The following is a 26,746-nucleotide window of genomic DNA, read 5'->3' on the forward strand; positions in this document are numbered from 1 at the left end:
GTGATATGTCAAAAATGTATGTTTAAAAAAAATGTATGCTTATAAAAGTTATTCTTATTAATGCCACTCACACAATAATATGCATGTTATGTCATTAAACCACATACATTACACATACATTAATACAAATGTATGTGAAATTGCAATGCCTATGAATCAACACTTCGTTCATTCACCTTTTGCAGTGTTGTAAGATCATTTTCATTCTGATCAAATGTGAGCAAATAATGTGAGCAAATTTCAACAAACTTTAAATATCAATGGGATGTAAATTACATCTGTGAGTTGAATATGTAACCTTATAGCACGGCTAGATGTTAAATCAAAGCCAACATATGATCTAAAAAGATTCAAATAATAGAATAATATATTAAAAAATAGAGCATTAAATCTATTAACAGAGATGAAAATGATGAACAGAATGGTAACGCTTGAAGAAAATGCAGTTTTGCTTTATCACTTTCTTTCTGTAAATCTATGGGTCTCAATGTTCTCAAGTATCAAGCAAGCGTTAAACTGCGTTGCTATGGAGACATCAATCAGTGGAGTAAGATTAAAGGCTATTTAGCTGTCTAAAATTAACAGGGCTATAAAGAGATTACAATGTCCGACCTTAAACCAGGAGAACACAGCGGAGGACATATTTCATGACTGTTCTGGTTTGAGCATCAAATAAAAAAATGATAAGCCGACCTACATTCTCCAAAAAAGAAAATGTAAAACAACTAAAGGACAAACAAATCAAATACATACAGTATATGTGTTTGCACTGGTCTTAAGGATACTTGACTTCATTTGTGTGGCTCACTTCATCACGTAGCAAACAACAGAAGTGACCATCTGTACTATGAGAAATGAGATGCTGTATCCCACCCAAAATATGTGTTTCTGGCAAAACTGAAGATTAGACCGTCACTCTTAGAGGACTTGTGTCATCACTAGATATATCATTACCTCACAGAAAGAGAGAAAATATAATGATTCGGATAACATCAGTCTTGACAAATTACACTTCATGACAGCAAAAATATACAGGTGACAATGACGTTTACCCAGCAGGTGTCAAGGTGATTTTGGTTTGAGAAATGAGACCTGTCACAATGCCTGAGAGATATACATGCTTTCATACAGTATAAATTTAGCCTAAAAACTTAAGTACATAATATATCTTATAAAACAGTAAGGTCCAGTCCTTGATTGTAATTGGTCAATAGCCATGCTTTATTTATAATAAAACACAGCTAGGACCGCTGCACCCTGTTCTCTATCCTCTAGCCAAAGGAAGACTTTGTGTTTTTGATTTATAAACGTTACGTTGATACATATTTTTTGCTTGAATATTTGTATTGTGTGCTTTGTAAGCTTAGAATTTCTTTTTTTTAGTTACATTGAACGGGTAAGTCCAAGGAGGCTTCCATGTCGTTCCACCTTATTGATAAACTATAAAAGCAGAGAGGGACAAAAAGCACTAGCCTACCAACGCGTTTTCATTCAGAACACGTGAACCAGCTGAAACAGACACAGAGATCATTGATTACATAACGGCTGCCGTAGTTGCAACACGCCTTTGGAAAAGCGAGGCGCTAGGGAGCACTGTTCGTTTGAATGCAAAAATTAAATTTCACCACTAGATGGGGGTAAATCCTACTTACAGTCCCTTTAACATTACTGGAAAAAACTCAGTGATCCATCAGATCCCGTATCTGCTGAACAAATAATTTTGTCGGTGTGAATAACACAGAAATCGAAAATGAATACTTAGTTATATCTTCAATCTTCCCTCGAAGTTCCGAGAGTCCGCTCAGAGAAGCTTTCAATCACAAATGTCAATCATAATGACACGCCCCGTTTCTATAGCATACAATTACTAGCTAAAATGAAACTTATCACAAACGGAACAATTGAACATATATAAGCGTGATAAGAACTACCTTGAAGGACCAAAACTTTAAAAAAAAAAAAATTATTGGAAGTGTAATTTATATATTTATTTTGATTATTTTGACCCGAGTCCCGTTCATTTGGATGGAAGGGGCGGGGTTATGACTTGCACTGCATCCAGCCACCAGGGGGCGATCAAAGAGCCAGTAGCTTCACTTTTCAGAACGTATGAGGCACACCCGGTGGTAACCAGTTTATAAAAGCAACAAGGTGCTAGTGCTATTTTATGAATAAAGTGCCATTCACAGTATGGACGATAACCATAAAATTACAGTTTTAAAAATCTTTGTATTTTAACTCTTTCCCCACCATTGACGAGATATCTCGTCAATTAAGAGAAAACGCTTCCCCGCCAATGACGAGATTTTCCGTCTTTCCGCAATACCGTTTTGCCCTATGGCAAGGAAGTATTGCCCTATGGCAAGCTGCTGCATGTCCGTGTCTGTTTTAAAGATCGCTCTGAATGGGATCTCTATGAAAAGTCTGTCACAAAAATGGAATTATTTTTGCTTTTTGCTCAAAATGTGGTGTTTTTGCAAAAACCTACCCATATTCAAAAGCTGATTGCAAAAGAACCACTAAAGGTAGGATGAAATGGTTTTTTTTTTTGTTTGAAAGCAGAGGGTCTGTTCTTTCATTTGGTATATTGTATGTGTATTTATTTAAAGAAGAACATTTTCTGGAAGGCATTAAACTTTGGTGAAAATCATGAAAAACGCTGGCGCTGGCTGGCAACTTTTTTTAAAAACGCTGGCGGTGAAAGAGTTAAAGAGACTAGCGGAGTTTAGACCACAACTACAATGATAAACGATATCACTTTCTGAGAAACGTAGCACTCGGTTTGTAGCACTTTGACCTTGGGCGCAGAAAAATTATAGGAGGTTTGAGCGAGAGGGGGAGTAGTCAGGAGTGATGATGTTACAGCGCGCCGAGGTCGAAGTGCTGCAAACTGAGTGCTCTTCCGCCATACAATATAGTTCTCATTTTTATCTGCCTATTTATTTTGTACCACCAGCTTACTCGTGTAATTACTCATGTAAGAGTCGTTAAATAGGGAAAACATGGAAATGTTTGGTGGCTTCTAAATTCACCCCTGTTTGGATCCTAAGGAATGAATGGGGCTAGGCTAAATGCTAACACATTCATGACGCGCTGTACAAAGATTAAGTGCAGACATTGAAAAAAGATAGGGATGTATTAATTAATCTAAGTTTAGGTAAGAACATAGTAAAATATTGAAAAACGTGGTGTTTTCCTTTAAGGTCACAGCTAAAGAGATTGCATTTACTCCTCTTCGTGTCGTACCTAACAACACCCTTCAGCCGTTACTTATTCACAATGATTTACGGACAGCCTCTCGTACCTTATTGCTTACATAAGTACATAATACATGTCAAGTTCAAACTGAATTTATTTGCAGGATGGAAAAATTAAATTAGATTTAAAATGAAGAACTATTAAACTTAACTTGTAAATAAAAATCACCATTCAAGATTTGTTTTTGGCACTTTTATTCGAACTGAAGTGCAAGCATTGTCAAGTAAAGTTAACAGTTTTTGACTGACAGTAATAATTCATCATATTTCACAACTTGTGCCTACTGTAAAAACTACTAATATTTATTTATTCATATTCTTAAAACAACGATTTTATTGTAAAATAAAGAAATGTTCTTGCTCGGAATTAAACTAAAAATATAAATCTCAGTTAAATTACAAGTTTAAATAATTCTGCAAAGAGATATTCAATATTTACACCTAATCCCTTTATCAAAATATTGTTCTGATTTTTCCTTGGATTTGGGAAACTGCGATCACATTTGTTATAATTTCACGGTTTTAATACAGAATATACAAAACATTTTGTGCAGAAATATAATTCGACAAAATCTCTGCTACAAATACAAAAGTAAGAAATCTATATGCAATACCCATTACACAAAACACATCACTGCTCACATATCAACGTAGTTTCTAACATGTGAGCTACAACTGACAGGATCATTCATTTCTGCACGTAACCAATTTACTGTGAGTTACAAATTCATAACTAGACTGTTGTATTCAAAAACTGTACAAATAATAATTTAACACATCTACATGTGCAGTTATTGCATTGTGTCATGAAGAGACAAACTTTAAAGCATAAAAAATCTTAATAATTTATAAAAACAGTATGCCAAATATAGACATTATGCTTTCCATACAGTGTGTGCACTATTGAAATATATTTAGATTTGAGGTAACTGACAGTGAGCAAAGTTCCTCATGCATCATACTGAATCTCCACATCCAAACTCATACATTTTAGGGGGGTTGCATGCAAATGAAATGAAATCGCTGGGAAAATAATCTTGCAAATGTCTTTTGTTGCTTTGGGAAAAGTAATGCCAACTGAATTGTGCAAGGTTTCATTACAAAAGTACCAAAGTTGTGTAAACTCAACAAATGTGAGCTATGTGCAAAGTGAATATGTGCAAAGAAAAAATAAAATATTAACATTTTTATTCGTAAATATTTATATTTAGACTTTCTTCTGTTGTCGCAATAACTTCTCATTTCATAAGACACAGACACTGATGATGTATAGAAGTTACGGTCACATTTCTGCAAAGCTGTGATTAATAAATACACACTGGAGGTTTATTTTTAAATAAAATGCAATGATGTCACATGGTAATACATTTAAAAAGGAGGAGATTAAATTGCTCATTGGGTGTCTAAGCAGTTTTTCCAAAAAGCTTGTAAAGATGTGAGAAGTGTAGTGCTGGGTGATAGAGGAGTACTGGAGCGTTTATTGGGGATTGATGTCATTGCTGGGAAACATGGACTTGCGTGTTTTGGGTGGGGGAGGCGGCGGCTTGTTTTCAACTTTCATCGGTAAAGGAGGCGTAAACTAAAGGTGAAATAACAAAAACAAAGTATTTTATCTTTAGTCTCGCCTTTTTACTGTCAGCATGAACTTTTTTAAATCAGTGTTTAGCTCTTTTGCAATTTATTTAAATAGTAAAAATCTGACAAATGTAAATACAAATACTTATATATAATACTTAAAAATAAAATTGTTCAGTTTAATAATTATTTTGAGCCATTAATGTCAACACTTTGTCCTTTTCAGCAGCAGAATGCATTTCATAAAGTGAAGATGTGAGTTTGGTCCTACCTCAGAGGTAGAGTTGTAGATTCCGTCGCTATCGGGCAGGTGTTTCTTCGGGGGCATCGGTGGAGGAGCGCTTGTGATGTCAGGCGTGCTAAAGTCCCTCTCGCTCGGTAGACAGGTGTAACCTACAGATGAATGATTGACAGATGATGCATAAATGTTTATATAGATGTTTATGAACAAGAGAAATACCACGGTGATTGTGTGTGTGTTGTTATATACGGTTTACGGGGGAATAATGTATAATGACATGTTTATTATGCAATAAACATAGTAAATGATACTTTTTCATAGATTAAAGACTTCCAACAGGTTTTTGTGATGGTTGGGGTTAGAGACTGTGTGTGTGTGTGTGTGTGTGTGTTTGTGTGTGTACCACTACTAAACGTAATTTCAGACATAGGTTACCAAAGTCGACTATTTGTTTTTATATTTGGGAGTTTAGGACATGTACACAGGCTGGTTGTATCAGGGTTACAACAACTGAGGATGCCCAAAATGAGAGCTAAACAGTTAGCAAAATACTGTGCCTTGTCTTCCATTATTGGTAGCCGCCATATTTTGCGAAGACGATGCTTATAATATCCATAGCAATTGAGTGTTATGCATTATATTTGAAGATTTGATGTATGCAATTGGTCCATGATTCTGTTAACTTCAAATTCAAGGACCTTTCAAGGAGTTTCCAGGTCCAATATCCTCAAATTCAAGGACTTAATGTTGGGGCACATTTCAAGTGAGTGCAAGGTTACATCGTGGTACCTTTTAAGATACATTGTTACAGTTCCCTTTCGAGGAAACTCGCGCTGTGTCATTGTGGTGACACTTTGGGGACACCTCCAGGGGTAAGTGTGTCTGAATGTGTATATCAAATTCAACCAATAACGACAAAGGGTGACGTGGGAGCCAGGAAGTATAACGCTATCTGAAATATTGCCAAAGACGACGTTACAGGGACTCAGGAAGTATGGCAAGGGAGACGCAGCGTCTCGTTCCCTTCTCAGGGAACAACAGTTACATACGTAACTCGAGACGTTTTCATGTGTCAAACACAACTATGCAAAAAAGCATTTTGGTATGAATCAACATTCACATACAGAAGATATAAGCATTTAAAGCGAACAGTTTAGCACGTGTGCTTAAAAGGCTAGAATTTTTATGATATTATCCTACACTAAACAAGGAACTTCTTGCATAAAATAGATTCAAGCACTTTCAATGACCTGTATCTATGTATGTATATTTTCAAAAACTTCCCAGGGCCTTGAATTTCCCCCCTCCAGATTCACAAACTTTCAAGGATTTCAAGGAACCGTGGGAACCCTGCTGTTCATGCATTTAACTGCATCTGTACTATTTATGTCCCTGTAAATCCCTTTGCTTAAGTGGACTTAAATAAATTGTTAAAATGTGTGTGTGTGTGCGTGTACTCACTGGAGCTGCGTGGTGTGTGTGGTGAAGCAGGCAGTGGGCTGAGTGGGTTGTGTAAACTCAAGCCGGATGATTCTCCATGATACAGTGAAAGCGTGAGTCTCCGATCTCCAATCGTCAGACTTTTGGGTCTCGGCTGCTTTTCTGGAGGAATCTGAAAATACACAAAACAGTTCATTTAAATAAAACATTCATTCACTTTATTTCTACAAATTACGATTTAATTTTTGATTTGTGACATAGATGTTGACTGCATAAACACAAACTCTTTCTTTTTCTCTCAACTGGTATTGTTTCGGAATAGTGTTACAAGAATGTATTTTGGTTGTGTTGTCTCTTGTTTTTGCGCTCTTTCTCTCTCTCTCGCACATTAGGGACTTTAAGCAACAGCCTCTGGTGGAACGGCAACGGCATTCTGGCGTTGTATTGCGCATGCGCGAATTTAACTGCTACATTGCGACGTTCTACTGTAACGGTCTACTAAGGGAGAACAGCTGATTTGTCGTAGTCGCTACAACGTGAGAGATTATGTAAATAAATATTATGTTTTATGGCATATGACATTGTAATTGCATCAGTTTATGATTGTACCAGTCTTTTATATAATATGTGTTCGAATGTTTTAAATTTAAGCTAATTTTAAAGATTTTTAAGTATTCAACATTTTCAGTATTGCTTAAATCTAGGTTTTTAGACTTATTTACATCATACAATAGTAAAAACTCTTCTTCTGACAAAAGATTGTCATTTAATGCCAAAAGCAATCCTTCTCTTGCTTTTTTAAATGACATATTTTTGCATCTTAATAAATGAATTAATACCGCGTTGCGCTGTCCTGTTTACGTTTGCTTAGTGATTTTTACGTTCTTGGCTACGGTGGTCTGACAGCTTACTTCCGGTCGCCGTAGCCGTTCCATTCCCAGCTTTTGCTTAAAGTCCCTATTGAGACTGTCGGGCGAGTTGCCGCCCGCCCTGTCATTAAGTCTAGCTCCACCCCGCGACTTTGATTGGTGACGGCTAATATGTTTCTTTGTAAAAGAGATGGGCTACGATGAAATGGCAGTTTTCCACGACTACAGGCCGGTCGTGGGGCTCAGAGCTCCGTCAGCCGCCAGACCGAATGTTTGATAGATTAGTATTTGTAATGGAGTCACACTTGTAAAATCTCTCCTTGTATGGGTGAACTGCCCTTTGTGTTTATTTCCTTAATTATTTCTTTATATTTTGGGTAGAGCAGAAAGCGAAGAGGTTTTGTAATTTCTTTTGTCCCATCAACAAAGGTTAGTTAATTTCCCCAGATTAGTTGTTTTGTTTGTTATTTTGGGCGGATGGTTCACTCTTAAGTTGTATTCATTACTTTACTGAACAATGACTGAAATTGCTTGTCCATTTTATTTAATACATTAAACCATTTAACTATAACTTTTGGTGTTTCTCTCATATTTGGTCTGACCCTGGGGAGTCTTAGCTCCTATTTATTTGTCGCAACTTTTCCCCTAAAGGTTGTAACAATAGTGAAAACTTGTTTCTTGTTATAAGCACATTTGTACTATTGCCTCCCTGTGACACACTGCTCTGTCTGATTTAAAATGAGTGTGGTCACTTTTACCTTTCCATGTACATGACAAATGAAGGCTGAAAAACCGCAAAGAGAGTCAAAAATGGGCTACGTGGGATGCCAACCATCTGCGGGTGCATAATTATCGGATCCAATTTGAGCTTTGGATGCATAAAAAATGAACTTGTGTGACACGCTGAGCGGAAGTGATGTGTGCAAAGTGAAAATTATTAATCCTTTTTTGTTTAACTTTATCAATAACACTTGAATCAATTAAAAACGCTTAATTAGTGGTAAGTAAATGTATAAGTATAAATAGATACGTAGATTAACTCTTTCCCCGCCAACATTTTTTTAAAAAAAGTTGCCAGCCAGCGCCAGCATTTTTCGTGATTTTCACAAAAGTTGAATGCCTTCCAGAAAATGATCTTCTTTAAATATATAAACAAACAATATATCAGATGAAAGAACAGACCTGCTTTCAAACAAAAAAAACTGTTTCATCCTACCTTCATTAGTTCTCTTGTAATCACCCCTCAAATATGTGTAGGTTTCTTCAAAAACACCCAATTTTGAGCAAAAGCTGAGATAATTCCATTTTTGCGAATGACTTTTGATAGAGATCAGATGCAGAGCGATCTTTAAAACATACATGGAGTTCTTTCTCTTTCACGTGAGGCGCTACTTCCGGGTTGTATAAGTTGCGGTATTGTGGAAAGACTGAAAATCTCGTCATTGGCGGGGAATGTTTTCTCTTAATTGACGAAATATCTCATCAATGGCGGTGAAAGAGTTAAAGGCTTTTGCCTTAACATGGATTTATGATTAAACTGAAATTTAATTGCGACTGCCACTAGGGGGCCAACTCAGACCATCGTGTCCGGATGTAGTGTACAATTGAGACGATTTAGCCTATATATCCTTAAAATATTAAAAAAGAAAACATGAAGTGCAATTTTACTCATTAGGAGAAGACCAACTTTTGTTGAAATGTAACAATTTATGAAAGTTAAACAAAAACAAAAGATGTTTAACTCTTTCCCCGCCATTGACGAGATATCTTGTCAATTAAGAGAAAACGCTTCCCCGCCAATGACGAGATTTTCCGTCTTTCCGCAATACCACTATTATCCACCAGGTGGCGCCCTTCCGCAACTTTTTAAACCCGGAAGTATTGCCCTATGGCAAGCGGCTGCATGTCCGTGTCTGTTTTAAAGATCGCTCTGAATGGGATCTCTATGAAAAGTCCGTCACAAAAATTGAATCATCTCTGCTTTTTGCTCAAAATGTGGTGTTTTTGCAGAAACCTACCCATATTCAAAAGCTGATTGCAAAAGAACCACTGAAGGTAGGATGAAACGTTTTGTTCTTTTTTTTAAAGCAGAGGGTCTGTTCTTTCATTTGGTATATTGGTTGTTTATATATTTAAAGAAGAACATTTGCTGGAAGGCATTAAACTTTGGTAAAAATCATGAAAAACCCGGGCGCTGGCTGGCAACTTTTTTTAAAAACGCTGGCGGTGAAAGAGTTAAGAGCTCTACATGTGTTGATTATTTACACATGCACTTTTTGTGCAATGTTCATAAGTAAACTATTAAAATTTGGTTCTTGCCATTTTAATTGTTTTTAAAATATTAAAAAGGAAGATATGAGTTTTTTGACAAAAAGTAACAAAAACAACGTAAGTTATGAAGAGTTTTGTTGCAAAACGAGATAACTCTGTTTTTAACATTTTTGTAAAAACATGTTTATTATTATGTTATCATGTTATTTTTTTGTTTTATGGTGCTACTTAGCTGTATTTTTTAAGTTATGAAGGTTTTAATTAAAACAAACCAACGGCAGTTGAATTGATATTAATTGGAATGCACAACCAAAAAAACCAAAATTTCTGAAAAAAAAAAAAAACTGAGTTATATCGTTTTGCAACAAAACTCCTCATATATATATATATATAAAATTGTAAATATAATGCGGGCCAAACCTATATTTTTTACTTTGACCATATATATATATATATATATATATATATATATATATATATATATATATATATATATATATATATATATATATATATATATATATATATATACAGTGTTGGGAGTAACGCATTACAAAATATAATATATTACAGTAATATATTAGTTTTTGCAGTAACACAGTAATATAACGCATTACTAATAAAATTTTGGTAATATTTTACTCGTTACAGTCTTAGTAACGCGCACGTTACAACAATGCATTTCAAAAATAGACCGTGTTATTTTTATTTTTTTATTTTTGACCAATGCGCGCGACCAGCATCCACACAGGAAAAATCTGCGGGTAAAATAGGCTGCGTCCCAAACCGCATACTTCCATACTATATAGTAGGCGAAAAGCACTACTTCTCGTACTCTTTGCCTACTATATAGAATGGAAGTAGGCGGTTTGGGACGCAGCGTATGGCCGTTTCCAGGTGCTGTATGCAGCATGTTCATTTTTACTTTAATTTTGTATTTAAAATGCGATTTGAACGCGGTGCGCGTTAAATATAGACGCGTTTCTTAAAGAGCCGAATCTGGGAAGTCCGCGGCCAAATAAGCATTGACTAAAGTGGTCGCAATCAGGTCCGGTAGCGTCGCACACGCATAATACTGCGAATGAGCGCACCGAGTAAAAGCAACAGAAAGTTTCTATCGGTCTCCCATGCTGCTTGAACCTCAGAAGTAAAGAGACTTTTAGAAATCTTGCCAGTAAAATCCATTTCACCACACCAGCAATGACAAGGTAAGCTAACGTTGCTATGGTTACAGTCCATATACATAATAGATTGCTAGGCTATTCCTATGCTATCTACAGTTTTATTACAAACAGCAACCTAAACTACAACATAACATTAATGTAGACTTAAACATGGTTATTTAAATAGTACATTTAAACATCACTGGTTAAAGTTTTTACCAGCCTTTGTATGGGAACCTATATTCATTGTTTGGCAAAAAGCAGTGTTCCTCTGTTTGTCTATGTTTTATATGTTAGTCTACATGTAATCCTTATATTGTACTGAAATGAGCTGTATTCCTTGAGGCCTGATCCTCCAATAGCACTTTTTGATAAGTTGTGTCAACCCAGTGCATGCCAGGTTTGTGCTGTGAATCTGAATCAAAAGTGAAAAATAGAAATGAAAAGAGGTTGCGTGTCTTGCCATGTTATTAGTCTATAGGTTGCATTATAGTGGGCTCTAGCTTTATTGTGTTTGGTATGTCTACCATCATTTACCAGACTTTTACCAGATCATTTGTCCATGTTTATGATTCTGACAGTGATTGTTACTGTATTTTGCCATAAGTCTTCACAGTGCCTATTCAAAGCTCGAGGGCCAACACATAACTTCTAGATTTATAAGCATCGATAAACTACATTTTAATATTTTATATGCCACGTCATACTTCTGTTATTTTGATGAAAGTAACTCAAAAGTAACGCAAAAGTAGTGTAACTCATTACAGTTCAGAGACAGTAATATTGTAATGTAACTAATTACTTTCAAATGTCAGTAATTTGTAATATATAATGTATTACGCTTTGGAAGTAACTTGCCCAACACTGTATATATATATATATATATATATATATATATATATATATATATATATATATATATATATATATATATATATATATATATATATATATATATATATATATATATATATGGTCGGCCCGCATTATATTTACAATTTTAAAATCTGGCCCTTGAAGAAGAGTAGTTTAAAATCCTGCTTTACAAGATTGGGACTAGTAGGGCACCTGAAGTCACCATTTGATTCACTTTAAACCTTTCACATCTGATGTTATGAACAGCTCACTGTCAACCTTAAACAAAAGAAACCTGCAGACGGAAATCTGTAAAGCTTCAAGTACCTCATCTGTGTTGGTGGGTCGCTCCATAAGAACTTGAGACTTGCTCACGCTCCATTCTTTTCTGTTCTTCTTACTGATCCGATTATCTTCCTCTGAGCGGGACAACACAGAGACCCTGCAGTCACTCACACGGGAGAGCAGTGAACTGAGAGAGAGAGAGAGAGAGAGAGAGAGAGAGAGAGAGAGAAAGAGAGATGCATGATAAATCCTCTGTGTTTTACTGTTGTTATGTGTCTGTAAACAAACTTCATAACCATTATATATAATAGCATTTTGGTTATGTATTCGTTTAGTTATCTGATCTAGTTTAAATATATTTTCATTTTTTGAAGTTTAAATTAATTAATTAATGTTGAAATATTTTCTTTTACCAAAGTTTCAATTATTTAATTTTTAACATGATCTTATTCAATCAATATTAAAGATATCATGGTTATATTTTCTTTACATAATGTAGAAAACATTCAGTAGTTTGTTTTATGGTATGTGGATTAAAAAGCATCTCATACTCCCAGCTGCATGTCTCAGTAATTATTAGTTTAAATATAACATGCACTTAATTGTGTCGTCAAAAAAAAACCTCTGCTACCAACGGAGATGTAAACGTTACCACAAGGCACTCGCTGTGTCTGAAATTGCCTACTTCCATACTATATTACAGGTGAAAATCAGTAGGCAAGCTGAGTAGTATGAGTCAATTTACAGTATTACAAAAACACTCGGCGAAAAAGTTCCCGGGTGACCTGCTACTTCTGGAAAGCTTTTGAAGTGTACATGTGATGGACACTTTACTATCCCGTGAGGAGTCACACAAAGAAAAAGAAGGAGAGGCATCATCATATTTAAAAATGTCATAAAGAGGTGATGCTGCTCTATTCAAATGTAAGTTGTTCCTTGTTGTTAAAATGCGCTTCTCATTCAAGTTAACTTGAGAGAGATCATTCATGTCTGTCAGCAGCTATCATTTCATTTCAATCACAGTTTTATAAAGACAAGCAGGAAGCAATAAGAGTCTGTTTACACCCCGTTTTAAAATGTGCTCCGATTACCAAAGTGTAAACAAGGTCCAAAGCATTTTGTGATCCGACCAATAAAACCACAAGAGAAGGCAGGCCAACACATCGTATTTATAAATGCTATTCAGTCCTTATGCATACTGGAAGACTTCTATACCAGGGGTTCTCAAAGTTTACATTCAAAGGTCCAAATCTAAATTCTCATCATTTTCATTGGTCCGGAAAAACTTAAATCATTTGTTTATATAACAAATCAACACAAATAGTTTGGGGAAAAACATAAGTGTATTTTGCATGTAAAGTAAAAAAAATTTTAAACAAACACAAGAAATATGCCAAAAGTAACCAGGTGCAAAATACAGAGCAACCTAAAAAAAAAAGGAAAAAAAAGTGTGGACTTTGAGAACCCCTGCTCTATACCCATCAATCAACCATCAGACTAAACAAAGGCTTCAATCTTTGCCGGTTGCAGATAGAATTCTCAGTATAGGTTTAACGTAAACACAAAAACTCAAAACAACCACAGCAATGATATAAAATCGATCAATCAGTGCAACCACCCAAAAATATTTTCCTTTTTTTCTTAATTTGGAAGTTAATGGTACTTAAAATGAATCCAAATAACAACAACCAATTCTGTCTGGCCGCGACAGCCTTGAGGGTAAAAGCAGATCAACCAGCAGTAAATGAAATCACATACTGTAGAAAATGGAACAATCATGTGACCTCAGGATGTGATGGAGGGCTAGAAAATGAGTGAGATTATATGTGAGAGGACAGAGGACGAGTGTGGATACTGACTCCTGTGATGCAGGTCTGGAGGAGTTTCCATCAGATGAACCAGATCCACTGGAGTGTCCAGACGAGGCGTTTGAGATGGTGGACATCCGTCTAAGCGTGGAGGACATGATGTACGGCATAACCATCGACCCGACACGACTCTTCTTCTTTTCTGTCAGAGAGCAGGGCTGACCATATACAAACACACATACAGGATTTGTTAAGGATCTCCTATTGAATTTTTTACTATAAAATTACTAGTGATGTCAACAGTGCCAGCACTTTAATGGTGCATTCACACCAGCCGCATTAGAGACGGCAAAAACGCACTATTCGCACATAGTTGGACGATTGAACATTTGAGTTTACTCATTCGCATGTGAAAGCCGCGTGTAAAAATCTAGTCATTGGAGACATTCACGTGGAAATTCGCGTCATGGGAGGGGCTTCTCCGGCTCCGCTGAGACTCTGATCGCTTCATTTAATCACGTCACTACTACACCAATGTCCTGATTGGTTAACGCGGCGCGGAAATCCGCAGAAGTTCAGAATTTTCAACTCGCAAGTTTCCTGCGGCAACGCTCAATTTGTGCGGAACACGCCTTCCGCGCCACAGGATGCCTAATCGAGTCTTTGCATTGATTTGACATGTAAATTACTCACGTTTGCCGCCTCTACCGCGTCTGGTGTGAACCCTGCATAACAATAATCTTCTTCATTTGTATCTTTGCTTAACTGTTTTTATTCACTGTGTTGCATGTTTTTTGTTTCTTTCTTTAAAGTCCTCATGAAATCAAAACTGACAATTCTTAAAGGTGACATAGAATGATTGAACAGGGTATTTATCCTTGTTCTGTGATGTGACATGTATACAACATTTTTTTTGTTTGGGTCTGTAATGCCTTAGAAGCTTCCTAAAAACCTCTCTCAGATAGCTCTATTAGGGTGGGGGATTTTAAACCTAAAAAGTGGTTTTGCACCTATTTGGCTCCCCCTACTGGCTTAACTTGCAATCTCATTACTGATTGGCTGACTTTGCTGCCACTCAAAAAATGTAGCCAATTATTTTAAAGTGGAGGGGCAGTGAGATGCCTGTGATGTCATAAGCATCAGTTTTTCAGATTGGGCCGTTTTCTGGCAGACATTTCTAAAAGAGGAATTTCTATGAGACTCAGATGTTTAGCATGTCTAGCACTTTTTGTATGTTTGTGAATGCGGGTAGACTACCATTATTCAACAAAAACACGGTAAAAATGTTTTTTCATTCTCTGTCCCCTTTCATTTTTAAAGGAATACTGCAGTGTTTATTACAAACAATTAATCCGTGTTAGTTTATAACGTGAAATTAAAAAAGCAACACTCGTTAAATAAAAATCATTCAAAATATTCTTTATTATCATGAAAATACCTGAAACAATTTGAAGAACAGCTTTTAAATATTCCTGTAGACATTTCCTGGAATAGCGTTTGTAATACTACTTCTTCTGTGGCACAAAGGGAGTTTCTGCACAAGAGCGCCCCCTGGAGTTCGGATGTGCCGGGATTTCACCGTAATTCATTCAAATTCATTCATTGAGAAAACGCGCATTTGCACCCCTAGTAATTTTTTTCTTTAAAGATTCTTTTTATATGATAATCCTATCAGTCATACACGCTCACCAGAGTAATGACGCCGTACAGTCTCTCCACTTTGGCGCGCAGATCTTGAAAGCAGGTGACAATTCTGTTGTGTAGAGGCTTTAGTTGTTCTGTGGATTTCTCACCGTGGATCCGAATCCCCTCATCAAGCAGTGGAATCTGACAACAGACATTGAACAGTTTTTAACATTATAGAAAACAACGTAATAAAATGACTGCACACAAGTGATAGACTGATATATTGCAGTGGCCGATATGTGAAATTTTTCATTACCGGCATTGTCTTATTAAAACAGTACCGTTAGCTATCAGATCTATAGTCTTGTAATTATTTTTAAAGTACTTAAAAAGAGATCAGATGCAAAAGCCTCTAAATGCCACCTCTGTCAAAAATGAGAAAAATTATATTAACAGAAGGCTCTGGGCACGTATTATACGTTCATCAAATACTTTCACATTAAATCCACTTAACCACGGCCTCATGTCATTCAAAAATATTGCTTATAGGCTTTATGCCCAGCTGCACTACTTCCTGAACTTCAGCCAGCTCCTCGATTCCTGTCTGCGATTATTGGACAAACTGATTAATCCAGGTGTGTTTGATTACTGTTGTTGTGACTATTGAGGTCAGGCACACCTGGATTAATCAGTTTGTCCAATAATGGCAGACAGGAAACAAGGAGCTGGCTGAAGTTCAGGAAGTAGTGCAGCTGGGCATAAAGCCTATTTACAAGATAATTTACAAGAAAATATGTCAGACACACTTAGAGGGTTTTGCATCTGAGCTCTTCAACTGTTTATTTAGTTTAACCGATTTTCAGTTTGTCACTCATTTACTATAATTAAGTTTGTGTTATTCGACCACATTGCTTTCTCAATATACCCATACTGGTGGAAAACCACAACACATGCATGCCTCAATTGGTTCAATTTCAGTATTTCATTAACTCTTTCCCCACCATTGACTAGTTATCGGGTCAATTAAGAGAAAACATTTGCAAAAAAAACATGTTCCTGAACATTTTTATGTTATTCTGCAATACCGCAATTATCCACTAGCCAATTTATAAAAAAATGAAGGCAAAACGTTATGTACTCATTTTAAACTCTGCGTATGTTCTAATAATCATTCTGAATCTCTAACAAAATTCCTTCCCAAAAATGCAATTATTTCAGCTTTAAAAATTTGCAAAAAAATTGTATTAAAAAATATATTTAAAAGTTTACAAGCACAGAAAAACAATTATAGGATGAAAGGTTTTTTTTGCAGGTTCTGTTCTTTTATTTGATGTAATTGTTATGTATATATATTCGAAGAGCTTGGTTCTGAAACGCAATAAATCCATTTTGACTAAGAAGGAGAAAAGATAACAGAATTACATAGTGGATATTGGATTTAGCGTAGAATTAAGAATTTATTTTTTAATATTGACCTTATAAAATACTGATTTTGGCGGTAACTATTTTTATTTTATTTTTTAAGGCATTTATCGCATTTTGAAACCAAACTCTTAATTTTTAGAAGAAAATTTTCCTGGAAGGCATTTTTTTGAAAATCACAAAAAATGCTGGCGGGCAACTTTTCAAAAAATGGCTGGCGGGAATGAGTTAACTCTCGCAATGCATTGTGGGAAGCTTGCCTTGTGGTATATACTGTACTGTGATAAAATTGTAGAAATGTACAGATCAGAGATACGAGAGATTCATTTTATACCATGGTAGATATTTTCGTGCAACTATCAGCAAACAGGACTGCTTTGTTTTTAAGAAACATGAAGTTATGTAATAACACTGCATGGGATGTGATACAAACGGGTCAATATGTATTGACTGCTGTATTACTAATGAAAAGCTTATTGTTTTGTGTCTTTTAAATGATTCTTTTGAAATCGTGGTTTTCATCCATCAAGAAAATGTATTTTATTTTTTTAATACTTCATTCCCTGGATTACACAACACTAGGCATTACTTACAATATTGTGATGTATAAAGTAACATTTAAACATCTTTTTATGGGTTTTATGAGAGACAAAAGCATTGCAAGAAATTATAAAAAGAATACAGATGTTAAACATAACGTTACCTGCAGTGCAATGAGATGTTTCAAGACTTCAATGCGCTCCAGGTGATCAGGGTTGTTCTTCATGTACGTCTCTGTAAAAAACGCCTGAGGGGCCGATACAAAAATTTCAATTAAGATGAGTAGGTGCTCGGACCGGACGCCTCCAGGTGCACATAAAATTTTCATTAGTGACCAGGAGAGAACGGTCCAGAGCTACTGCGGAGCAAAATCTGTCTGATTCAGAGATGTGTCATCAGATGCTTTACCCACTGTTTTTAGTTAAAGATTAATAAAAGTGGACGGAGAAAAATCACGAGGATAAACCTTCTCATAGTTGGAAAAGCCACCCATAACTGCAGGGTCCACGATCCCGTTAAGCATCATGGAGAGAGGATGTACAGGAAGAGATCGATCACAGGCCTGCTGCTGGACCAGATTACTCAGCTTCTCATTGGCCAGCTCCATGGTTTCTATGGCGTTCTCCAAAGGACTGATCTCCTCCTATAAAAGAGTTCATATACATTAAAGGGATGGTTCACAAAAAACAAACAAAGGCAGTCAACCATCCACTCACATAGTTTCAAAAGGACCTAGAAGTATTAAATAACTCCACTCAACTTGTGTCATATATTTTTACTGTCATGAAGTTACTTTTTGTGGACTTTCTGCTTTATTGATGTAGATATAGCTGTTGTTTCTGTTGTTATAGATTATTTTACATTTAACATCCTAAAACTGCCTAAACAACAGTTTAGACACTAAGAAGAGAGGAACAGGTCAGGACTTTCATCACATAATGTTTTTCACCAAATCCTTTGTATGCCTTTAGGACACTTCAGATGTAAGACACGAGGCGAGTGGAGTTATTTATATTAACAATTTTGGGTCCATTTGAAGCTTGAAGATGCAGTCACCATAGTAACCAGAAAACCTAAAACACTTTTTGAAAAATGTGCGTTTGGGTCCTGAGGAACAAAGAAAGACATTGGGATCAAACAACATCAGGTGGAGTAAATCATTTTTGGGTGAACTATTCCTTTAATGGAACTGAAAAATCAATCATTTATTTAACCTCACATTGGGTCAAAACCTCAGGGCTGCCAAACTTTCATGGATTTACAATAATTGGTAGATGTTTCAGTTATGGGTGACCCGTTCCATTACCACTTTTACTTTAAAGGTGACATGAAACAGAATTCACAAAACCATTTAAGAATGAAAAAATATTAAGTTGTAAATGATGGAAGAGATTTTTTCAGCAGGATTCAACTGTGATTTAAAAAGTAGGCTGATATTAGCAACGTTTATAATAATTTAGGGTCAAGGTTGTAAGTTTTCACTGTCCATGTAGGCTAGCCTTGATTGCACCAAGATGTTTTGGTTGCATCCATCAATTTCTAAATAAATAAAATGAGCAAATCAGTTTTTGTAAGTAATAATGTATAGCTGGTTGTTATCGCAGAAATGAGAAACACCCAACATTGTGATCAGGTCGTGAAGGGGCTTATTGTGGGATAACAACCCCCTGTCTGTACAGTACATTATGTTGCTTATTACATGGCAATTTACCTCACAATTAAGGTAAGGAACATTAAATATTGATTTGAAATCTTTTTTAACAAATGACTGTGTCACGAATACACTATTTGGTTTAATCATTTGTAAATATAATATCATATGTTATTAAAAGACATTTATATGTAATTTTTGCACAATTTAAACTGTACCATCAAAATGATTTGCAGCATCTGGGTTACTGTTAGGGGTGTCATGATTCTCCGAAAATCCTTGATTCAATTACATTTTCGATTCTAATTCTGCGTTAGAGGCGTCAAGCGCGAGTGATTTCAATGTTAAGTCAATGTGAAGACACATCTGGAGGTCTCGCGGCACAGATGAGGCATTTGGCACGGTGCGGTAGATGCAATTCCGCCTTCCGGCACAAATTGAGCGTATGGCCCAGTACGCGCGAATGGTGCTTTTTGTGCATTTTGCGTTTGACACGACATTTCGTCTGACGCCCGAGTTGAAAAATTTTAACATTAGGTGGATTTTCGCGCCACGTTAACCAATCAGGAGCCTGCTTGCTGCTGTTGCGGCAGCCCGCCCAGAGTCACTCATTCAGCATGAAGGCTTGATATTGTCCGTGAGCAGTCACACGGAGCTATACGACACAAGTTCTTATTTCTATAGAGACAGGAATAAAGAGGACCTTGCTTGGAAGAGTGTCAGTGAGGACATTGGGCAACCTGGTAAGTTGTAAATACTTTATCAACCCGCGCCGTTTATTTTCCCCCTGTAGTAAGGTGACTAAATACAAACCAGTAACGCTCTCGATAAATGCACAATCAACATCAGCCATCCTGCAAACAGACAACCGCACAGCACTTGCCCCTGCCACAAGAAGGGGATTTTGCCTCTGTCTACTTCGCTCTAGACACGTGAATGCATTAGAGCTGCAACTATCGACTATTTTTTCAACCGATTAATCTATCGATTATTTTTTCGATTAATCGAATAGTCTAATGATTTTTTTATACATATAATTCCCCAACAAATAATAAATGTAACATCTGCCATTAACGCCAACATTTTATTTAAGCATTTTCTTTATTAAACAAACACACAAACCAAAATTTTCAACATGAAAAATAAAGTGGCAGTGCCACTTTAAAAGAGGCATTATTCACCTTAAACAATAAAATAGGCATATATTAATATTTTAAACATTAGTTTATGATTAGTACATGCATTAACTCAGCATTAGTTCAGACTGAAGTAAAAATAAGTTCATTGTGATTCATGAACCCTTATATGAAATGTAATGGTTATATTATTACTGTTAATATTATTACTATTAGTAGTACTGCATTCTCATTTAACTTTAACATTTAACTTTTCTTAAGTTCCGGGTAAAAAACAAGTTCAGTTAGTATGATCTTCTAATATTTTATAAACAGCGTTTACGCCGCTGTTACTTTAAATAAACGCATGTCAGGAATACCTTACAAGACGAGCTTCTGTAATATCTGCGCACATATTCCCAAAAAAGACGTTCATTGGGAACTCCGCACTGCCAGCTGGCTTTCAGTGCACGCGGGCACATGCCTATCAGTTCTCAATGTGACAGTAACTTATTATTTAATAACTTCTTAATATAAAAACATGTCCTGCTCTTTATTTACTGTTTCAACATACTGCCCAGAAGCGATGCAATGTCGCGTCTGTCAGGCATCTCGCAGCTCGTATTAAACGAAGATGTAAACGCAGCTGTATTAAGCACAATATGTATTGATTCTATTGTTTATAGAGTAAGTATAAAAACTTACTGTAATAGTTCAAATTCTTACGCTGACATCTCGTCATTTTGAGGTCGGAGAGCCCCAGGTTTTCTTCTTTTAAGATGATCATACACAGGTGTTGCGCTGCTGTGGTATGCCATTTCAGTTTTACCCAGTATGTGTTTTATTTGGTCTCTGCTTAAAGTATTCCCACACTTTTGATCGCGTATTGTCTGTTTGGTATAACACTTGTATCACCCGGTCGGAGCTGAAGCCGCCTTCATTTCAAAATGTAAACAGTGCGACGCATCGACGCATTTCCGGCAAATCGACGTAATTACGTAATCGACGTAATCGACTACGTCGACGCGTCGTTCCAGCCCTAGAATGCATTCAAGCTCATCAAGTTTGGTAGAAGCGATTTTAACGCCTGAAACATGGTTGGTGTAAACGCAGCATAAGGTCACGATTTGATTCGATTCTCGATTTTTAAATTTGTTTTGAAACACAAAAAATGCAATGCCATTTTTCGACTAGACTTTTCGTCGTGCTGCCAGTGGAAAAAAAACGGTACACACACATACCTGATAAAACTAAACTTCCTGACTTTGCACCTTAAAAACATGCCTTTATTACCGTCAGGAGAGATTGTGAAACTATATCCCAATAAGTCATGTTTAAATGCTGTTTTCATAACTCTTAAGCAACTGAAATAAGTTGTTGTGAAACTTAAACGGATCGCAGTTCAGAGAAACGACCGGACCTGTCACAGACGCTGTTCTGATTGAGTTCAGTTAAGAAGGGGGAGGTGCGTGCTGCTTTTTGTTTCCCATGTAAAGAGCAGCTTGCGTGTTGTCTCCTGCATCTGCCTTGCTATCTTTTAACCCTAAGAGCCCTAAGGTCATTTTTACAATGTATCGTCCATCTGGTTTTATTTTCTTAAAAAGCTTGTAAAACATCAACCCTGTTGTGCACAGACAATCTACAAACATCTTTTTTTTCAGGACAAGTTGGACTGTCAGAATGTTTGTGTTGTATTGATGTCACATGAATGTAAAATATCCGTGTGTCTCAATTCGTTCCCTAGCTCCCGAGGTCGTGAATCAGTATATCGTGTACACAGGTTCGGGCACTGGTAAGGACCCTAGCTCACTTCACATTGGGACAATGTTCACTTATTTTTCTGTCACGTGGCTGCTTAAGCGCGTTGTAATCACTCACAGCTGTTACTCATCAACAACCGACAAAACCAACTTCTCTCTGACTTAATTTTAAAAACAGTACATTGTGAAAAATGCTGTCATTATTCTCTTACATATCTGTGCATAAAATTGGAGGCATATAATTACATTTTAAAAGTTATTAATATATTTACAATTTTAAATAAATATTATTATTTTAAATATTGAGTAGATTATGGTCCCTTACTGTGTAGCAATGTGTGTTTATATTTACAACTAAAACAAACGTTTGTCTTTATAAAAGTTCTGTAACATTTCATAAAGTTTATTGAGTTGGATCACGTGATGTTCGGTTGGCGAGCTTCAGAAAAGGTCACGTGATTTCCGGTTAGGGAACATAGGGACCATCGATGCTCACTGGTTTTTGCGTTGCATTGTGGGAATTTTTAGGGAACGAACGTTCCAGTGCACTGAATGGATTTTGCGATTGAGACAGCCCTTAAAATGGCCGACTCCCTGATCAGTGCCCTGACTACTGAACAAGGGAGCTGATTGAGACACACGCTAAGTTATGGGACCATAAAAACAAATAAAACAATAAAACGGAAATTGAATCACTTATATATTTATTGTAATCACACACAAAAGAATAAAAGCTAAGCATTTTTACTCTGTAAAACAGTTGTCTCATGTCTTTGGAATCCTGGAGCACAGAAATGAACATTATATATTATACAGATCAAAAACTATTTACATTTTTACAAAAAAAGTCCAGGCGTTTTCATGACATTTATTGATTCCAAGCCTCAAGCAACATGCGTGATGACTAGGGTGACCATACGTGCCATTCTTCCCGGACGCACCCCGTCCAGGATTTCGGTTCGTCTTTCGGAAGTCGTATTTGTTGACCGCATACGCCATTCAGTTAAAAACATAAGCTATACAAACGTAGTTTCATTCTTACCTTAAAATATAACGGTTGCTTTTCTGTAATAATAATAATAATCCTCTATGACGTATGCGGTCGACATATACGACTTCCGGAAGACGAACACAAAATCCTGGACGGGATGGGTCCGGGAAGAATGGCACGTATGGTCACCCTAGTGATGACGAACACATGCGTGATGACGCACACAAACAGAAAGCATCAGTGGACATTGTAGCATTGAGCTAGCGGCAAACCCGACAGAAAAATTTATAAATTATGAACATCAAGTGGATAAATCTAGAATGTAAGAGTTTGGATGCATTGCTGAACAACTCCGAAAAGAGGGACAAGTTTCAGGCTGGATAGAAAACCTTCTGTTAAAGCTAGAAAGACACCAAATATATCCCTGTGATGGCTAACTCCTCAGCTTTTAGCAGAAAAAACGGTAAGAAGCTACTTTTTACGGTTATTAAATTATTTAAATATGAATCAGAGGTGCCGTTTTCAATCGTCGACGATTTATTAGGTTTCTGAGGGTTAACTGGCTTTAGCTAGCTAAGTTAGAGGAGGTTGACTCACAGCACTTAACATGTGTGTTTTTACCCACTTGGGAAGCTGACAGGACGTGACATGGGGGCGTGGCACCATCGACGATTCCATTTTTTGAATCAAAGTTTGAGGTTGTGACTTCATTTCAATCGATTTCGATTAAAATTAAAATCGTGACACCATTAGTTACTGTGTTATTATTTTGGGCGGTTGTTATCTGGAAATAACAAACCTGCAAATGCAGCGACTGGCCAATCAGCATCAAGCATTTCAATGCGCTGTGTAATAATTTATAATAATAAACTAAGCACTTAAAATAAGCACTAAATATCAAAAAATATATTGATTACCAAATGGTTATCTCTTTTTATTCATTTATTTTTTGCAACGCAATGCCAGCTTCTATATTTACATATGTTTATAGCGAGAGTCGGGTTTAACCATACAAAAAAAAACAAAAAAATAATCATTTTTGTTAAAAGTTATAATTTGGCCTGACATGTTAAAACTTTTTCAAAAGTATCAACATATTAAAAGCGGCTCCTCACAGGGGTTGAAGCACAATACAGATTTTGGAGGGCTTTCTCCTAAGAGTGAAAATGTATGTGTGACTTTTGAGCGTCAAATGGTTATCCAAAGTTAAATCGAACTAGACTAGAGTCAAGTTTACCAGAATGTGTTTTTGTCTTTCAGAGCACCATCCGATCTTAATAGAAACTAGAATTAAAGTTAATGTTGCACATTTTAGTTTTTGTTTGGTTGGGTTTTTATAATTTTTAAACCCATAAGGGTTATGGATAAAATTAGCCCGAGTAACATTACATTTCCCATTTATGATTAATGTGTAAGTCTCTGAATAAATAAGATAAACTTTAACTTCAGACTTTATCAGCTTAATCCATAGACGTTGGAACGGGGGGGGGGGGGCTGTCAACCAGCTGTTTTTCTGTTGTTTTTTATATATATAAATACAGAACCTGAATCTAACACATTTGTGAATATTCTGAATAAAAAAGGAAAAATGACTAGCAGATCGGATGGATAACAAGCAGCAGTAGTGAACACACACAGAGCAGAGGACATTCACTGTGCTACCCTTGGCGCTTTACCAAGTTGTCTTAAAGTGAATGCAAACAGTTCAGAAAGAAATCAGATTTAGTTTTAAAGTTGCAGTGCCCTCAAGAAATCGGTTTATGTTTGTGTCATTATGTTAATCAAACAACAGAAGACAAAAGGAAAATCACTTCTGTAGCTTTAAAATTATATTTAATTGATAGAAAGAAGAAGTCAGTGTTACTATTCACTTTATTCTATTTCTGTTCCTAAATACTTAAAATATTTTTATAAAAAAAAGTAATATTTTTAACTTATAATTTCTTGATTTTTTCTTATTTTATTTCCCCTATTTGCATTTTTTGCCGACCCACTTGTTCGATCCTTGATTCAAAAAACTTAATGTAATCCGTTGAACCACTATATTGTAAAATTATATAATTTGAAAGTAGGCATTGAGGTCCACCCTATTTTACCAAGGTCCACTCAGTTTAAAACTTCCGGCCTCGCCATTGATGTACACCTATCATGTGGTTTTACAGATTTGTTATTTGAGAATATCCTTCTTGTACGCTCAGAGAAAATTATGCCATACGAAACGCCGCCACTGACTATGATACTTACACTGAGACAGCTATTTTAAAACATGTTTATTTATGTGTATTTGTCTGACGCGAACATGAACTCATTAAGCTCTGTGCACACGCGCTATTGTTGGGTGGGAAGCACTGTGCCGTGAACAAGATGCGTGTTGCGTTTTCAAGTTCAAGGCCGTAGTCCAGTTCACCACAGTTAATCAGTAAATCATTTCAAAAATAAAAACATGGCATTGAGTTCTGCTTTTAAACAGTACAAAGAGAAAAAGAAAGCTCAATCTGTAAGCATCGACTTTATTCAGTCCACAGAAAGACAAATACGCACCCTAATCCAGCCTACAATGATATCATTATGTAAAATTTGCAACATACGTTAATATTTTCTTTATATTTGTTTTTAATAATGTGCTGTGCTGTGTCAATGTGCCATATCCGTGTTCAGTTTATAGAGTTAACAAAGAAAATTTGTAGGGGGGGCTAAGAAGAGTTTTTGGGGGGGGGGGTAGTGCCCCCTCAAGAATCCCCGGAATAATAGTTCCAACTTCCCTGGCTTAATCACAATATGACATTTCAGTCAGGTGGTTATGTAGTTTTCACTGAGCTCTGATGTTACAGTTTTGAAAGGTGTTGACTAAAAATAAGGGTTTCTCACCACAGACATCGACTTTACTTCAAACCACTTGAGGATCCCCGGAAAGCGATACGCTGTGATGTAGGTGGCTCTTTCAATCCACATGGTCTGTAAAGTCAAAAGCAAAGAGTCACATTTACACAGAGGGGTTCCTACATCTGCAGCTTAATCATCTCCACTTACAAAACTAAATTACACAGAATGCACAAAAGCTTTCCGGGTTCTTCACAATAATCACATTGTTGGGACTTATGGCAATTATTTAGAGCCGGCCAGGGGTGACTTTTATTAAAAGTGTTATTCATATTCATAAGCTGAAGCATTATAGTCAGGGGGTGTAGGAACAATCGTAGGAGGAACGAATTAAAGACTTTTGAAATTTCATTGCTTGTTATTATTATTAACCTTTTAAAATCCTCAAAAACTTCTTCAAATACACTATTAAAATGATAATAATTGTAGGTGTTATAAAGTAATGTAACAAGCAGGTGTTAAATAAATGCTTTGACCAAGGGTACAATTAGATAGAAAAAAAACACCACATTCTTTGTAATTCTCAAGAAGAGAAACCATACTCGAATCCACCTCCATTAAACATGCAAACTTTCAGTAAGCAGCACTGAGCGTGGTTGTATGAAACTTTAAAATTGATAAATATGAGCAATAATTGCTTATTTATATATTTCGTAAGCACGAACAGGATTCCCCATCATTTCAGGTTTCGTGGGAATCTTGTGTTAATATCCTCAGACGCAGGGTTTGATGAAAACCATCAGTGGCTCTCACATGGGGTTTATGTAATATGTATTATATGAAGCATACTTCAAAATGATGCGCGCTTGACAGCTTTTGCTGAGAGAAGCTAAAACATGTTTCAGGTCAAACACTCAATGATAGGACAAAATGTCTAACTTAAAATATCACTCAGTTTATTATCTGCCAAATCAATCACCTTTTATATAATGCTTTATACCCACAAACGTCATCCCCATTCAATCTAATGTTTCATAATAAATTTTGCATGCAACCT

General features: G+C 36.2%; 1 protein-coding gene across 1 annotated transcript in view; it reads right to left on the reverse strand.

Annotated features, from left to right (window-relative positions):
• Positions 1-3,452: 3,452 nt before the first annotated feature.
• dock5 (dedicator of cytokinesis 5) overlaps positions 3,453-26,746 on the reverse strand; it is an 89,066-nt gene continuing 65,772 nt past the window's right edge. The window contains exons 43-51 of the mRNA XM_073816172.1: positions 25,738-25,824; positions 17,819-17,995; positions 17,516-17,599; positions 15,454-15,591; positions 13,816-13,982; positions 11,999-12,143; positions 6,535-6,685; positions 5,104-5,225; positions 3,453-4,836 (exon numbers count right to left, since the gene is read on the reverse strand). Coding sequence (XP_073672273.1) covers positions 4,735-4,836; positions 5,104-5,225; positions 6,535-6,685; positions 11,999-12,143; positions 13,816-13,982; positions 15,454-15,591; positions 17,516-17,599; positions 17,819-17,995; positions 25,738-25,824 — 1,173 coding nt within the window. The 3' untranslated portion in view covers positions 3,453-4,734. The remainder of the gene's footprint in view (positions 4,837-5,103; positions 5,226-6,534; positions 6,686-11,998; positions 12,144-13,815; positions 13,983-15,453; positions 15,592-17,515; positions 17,600-17,818; positions 17,996-25,737; positions 25,825-26,746) is intronic.

Source organism: Paramisgurnus dabryanus, chromosome 11, assembly GCF_030506205.2.
Source record: "Paramisgurnus dabryanus chromosome 11, PD_genome_1.1, whole genome shotgun sequence".
Taxonomy (NCBI): Eukaryota; Metazoa; Chordata; class Actinopteri; order Cypriniformes; family Cobitidae; genus Paramisgurnus; species Paramisgurnus dabryanus.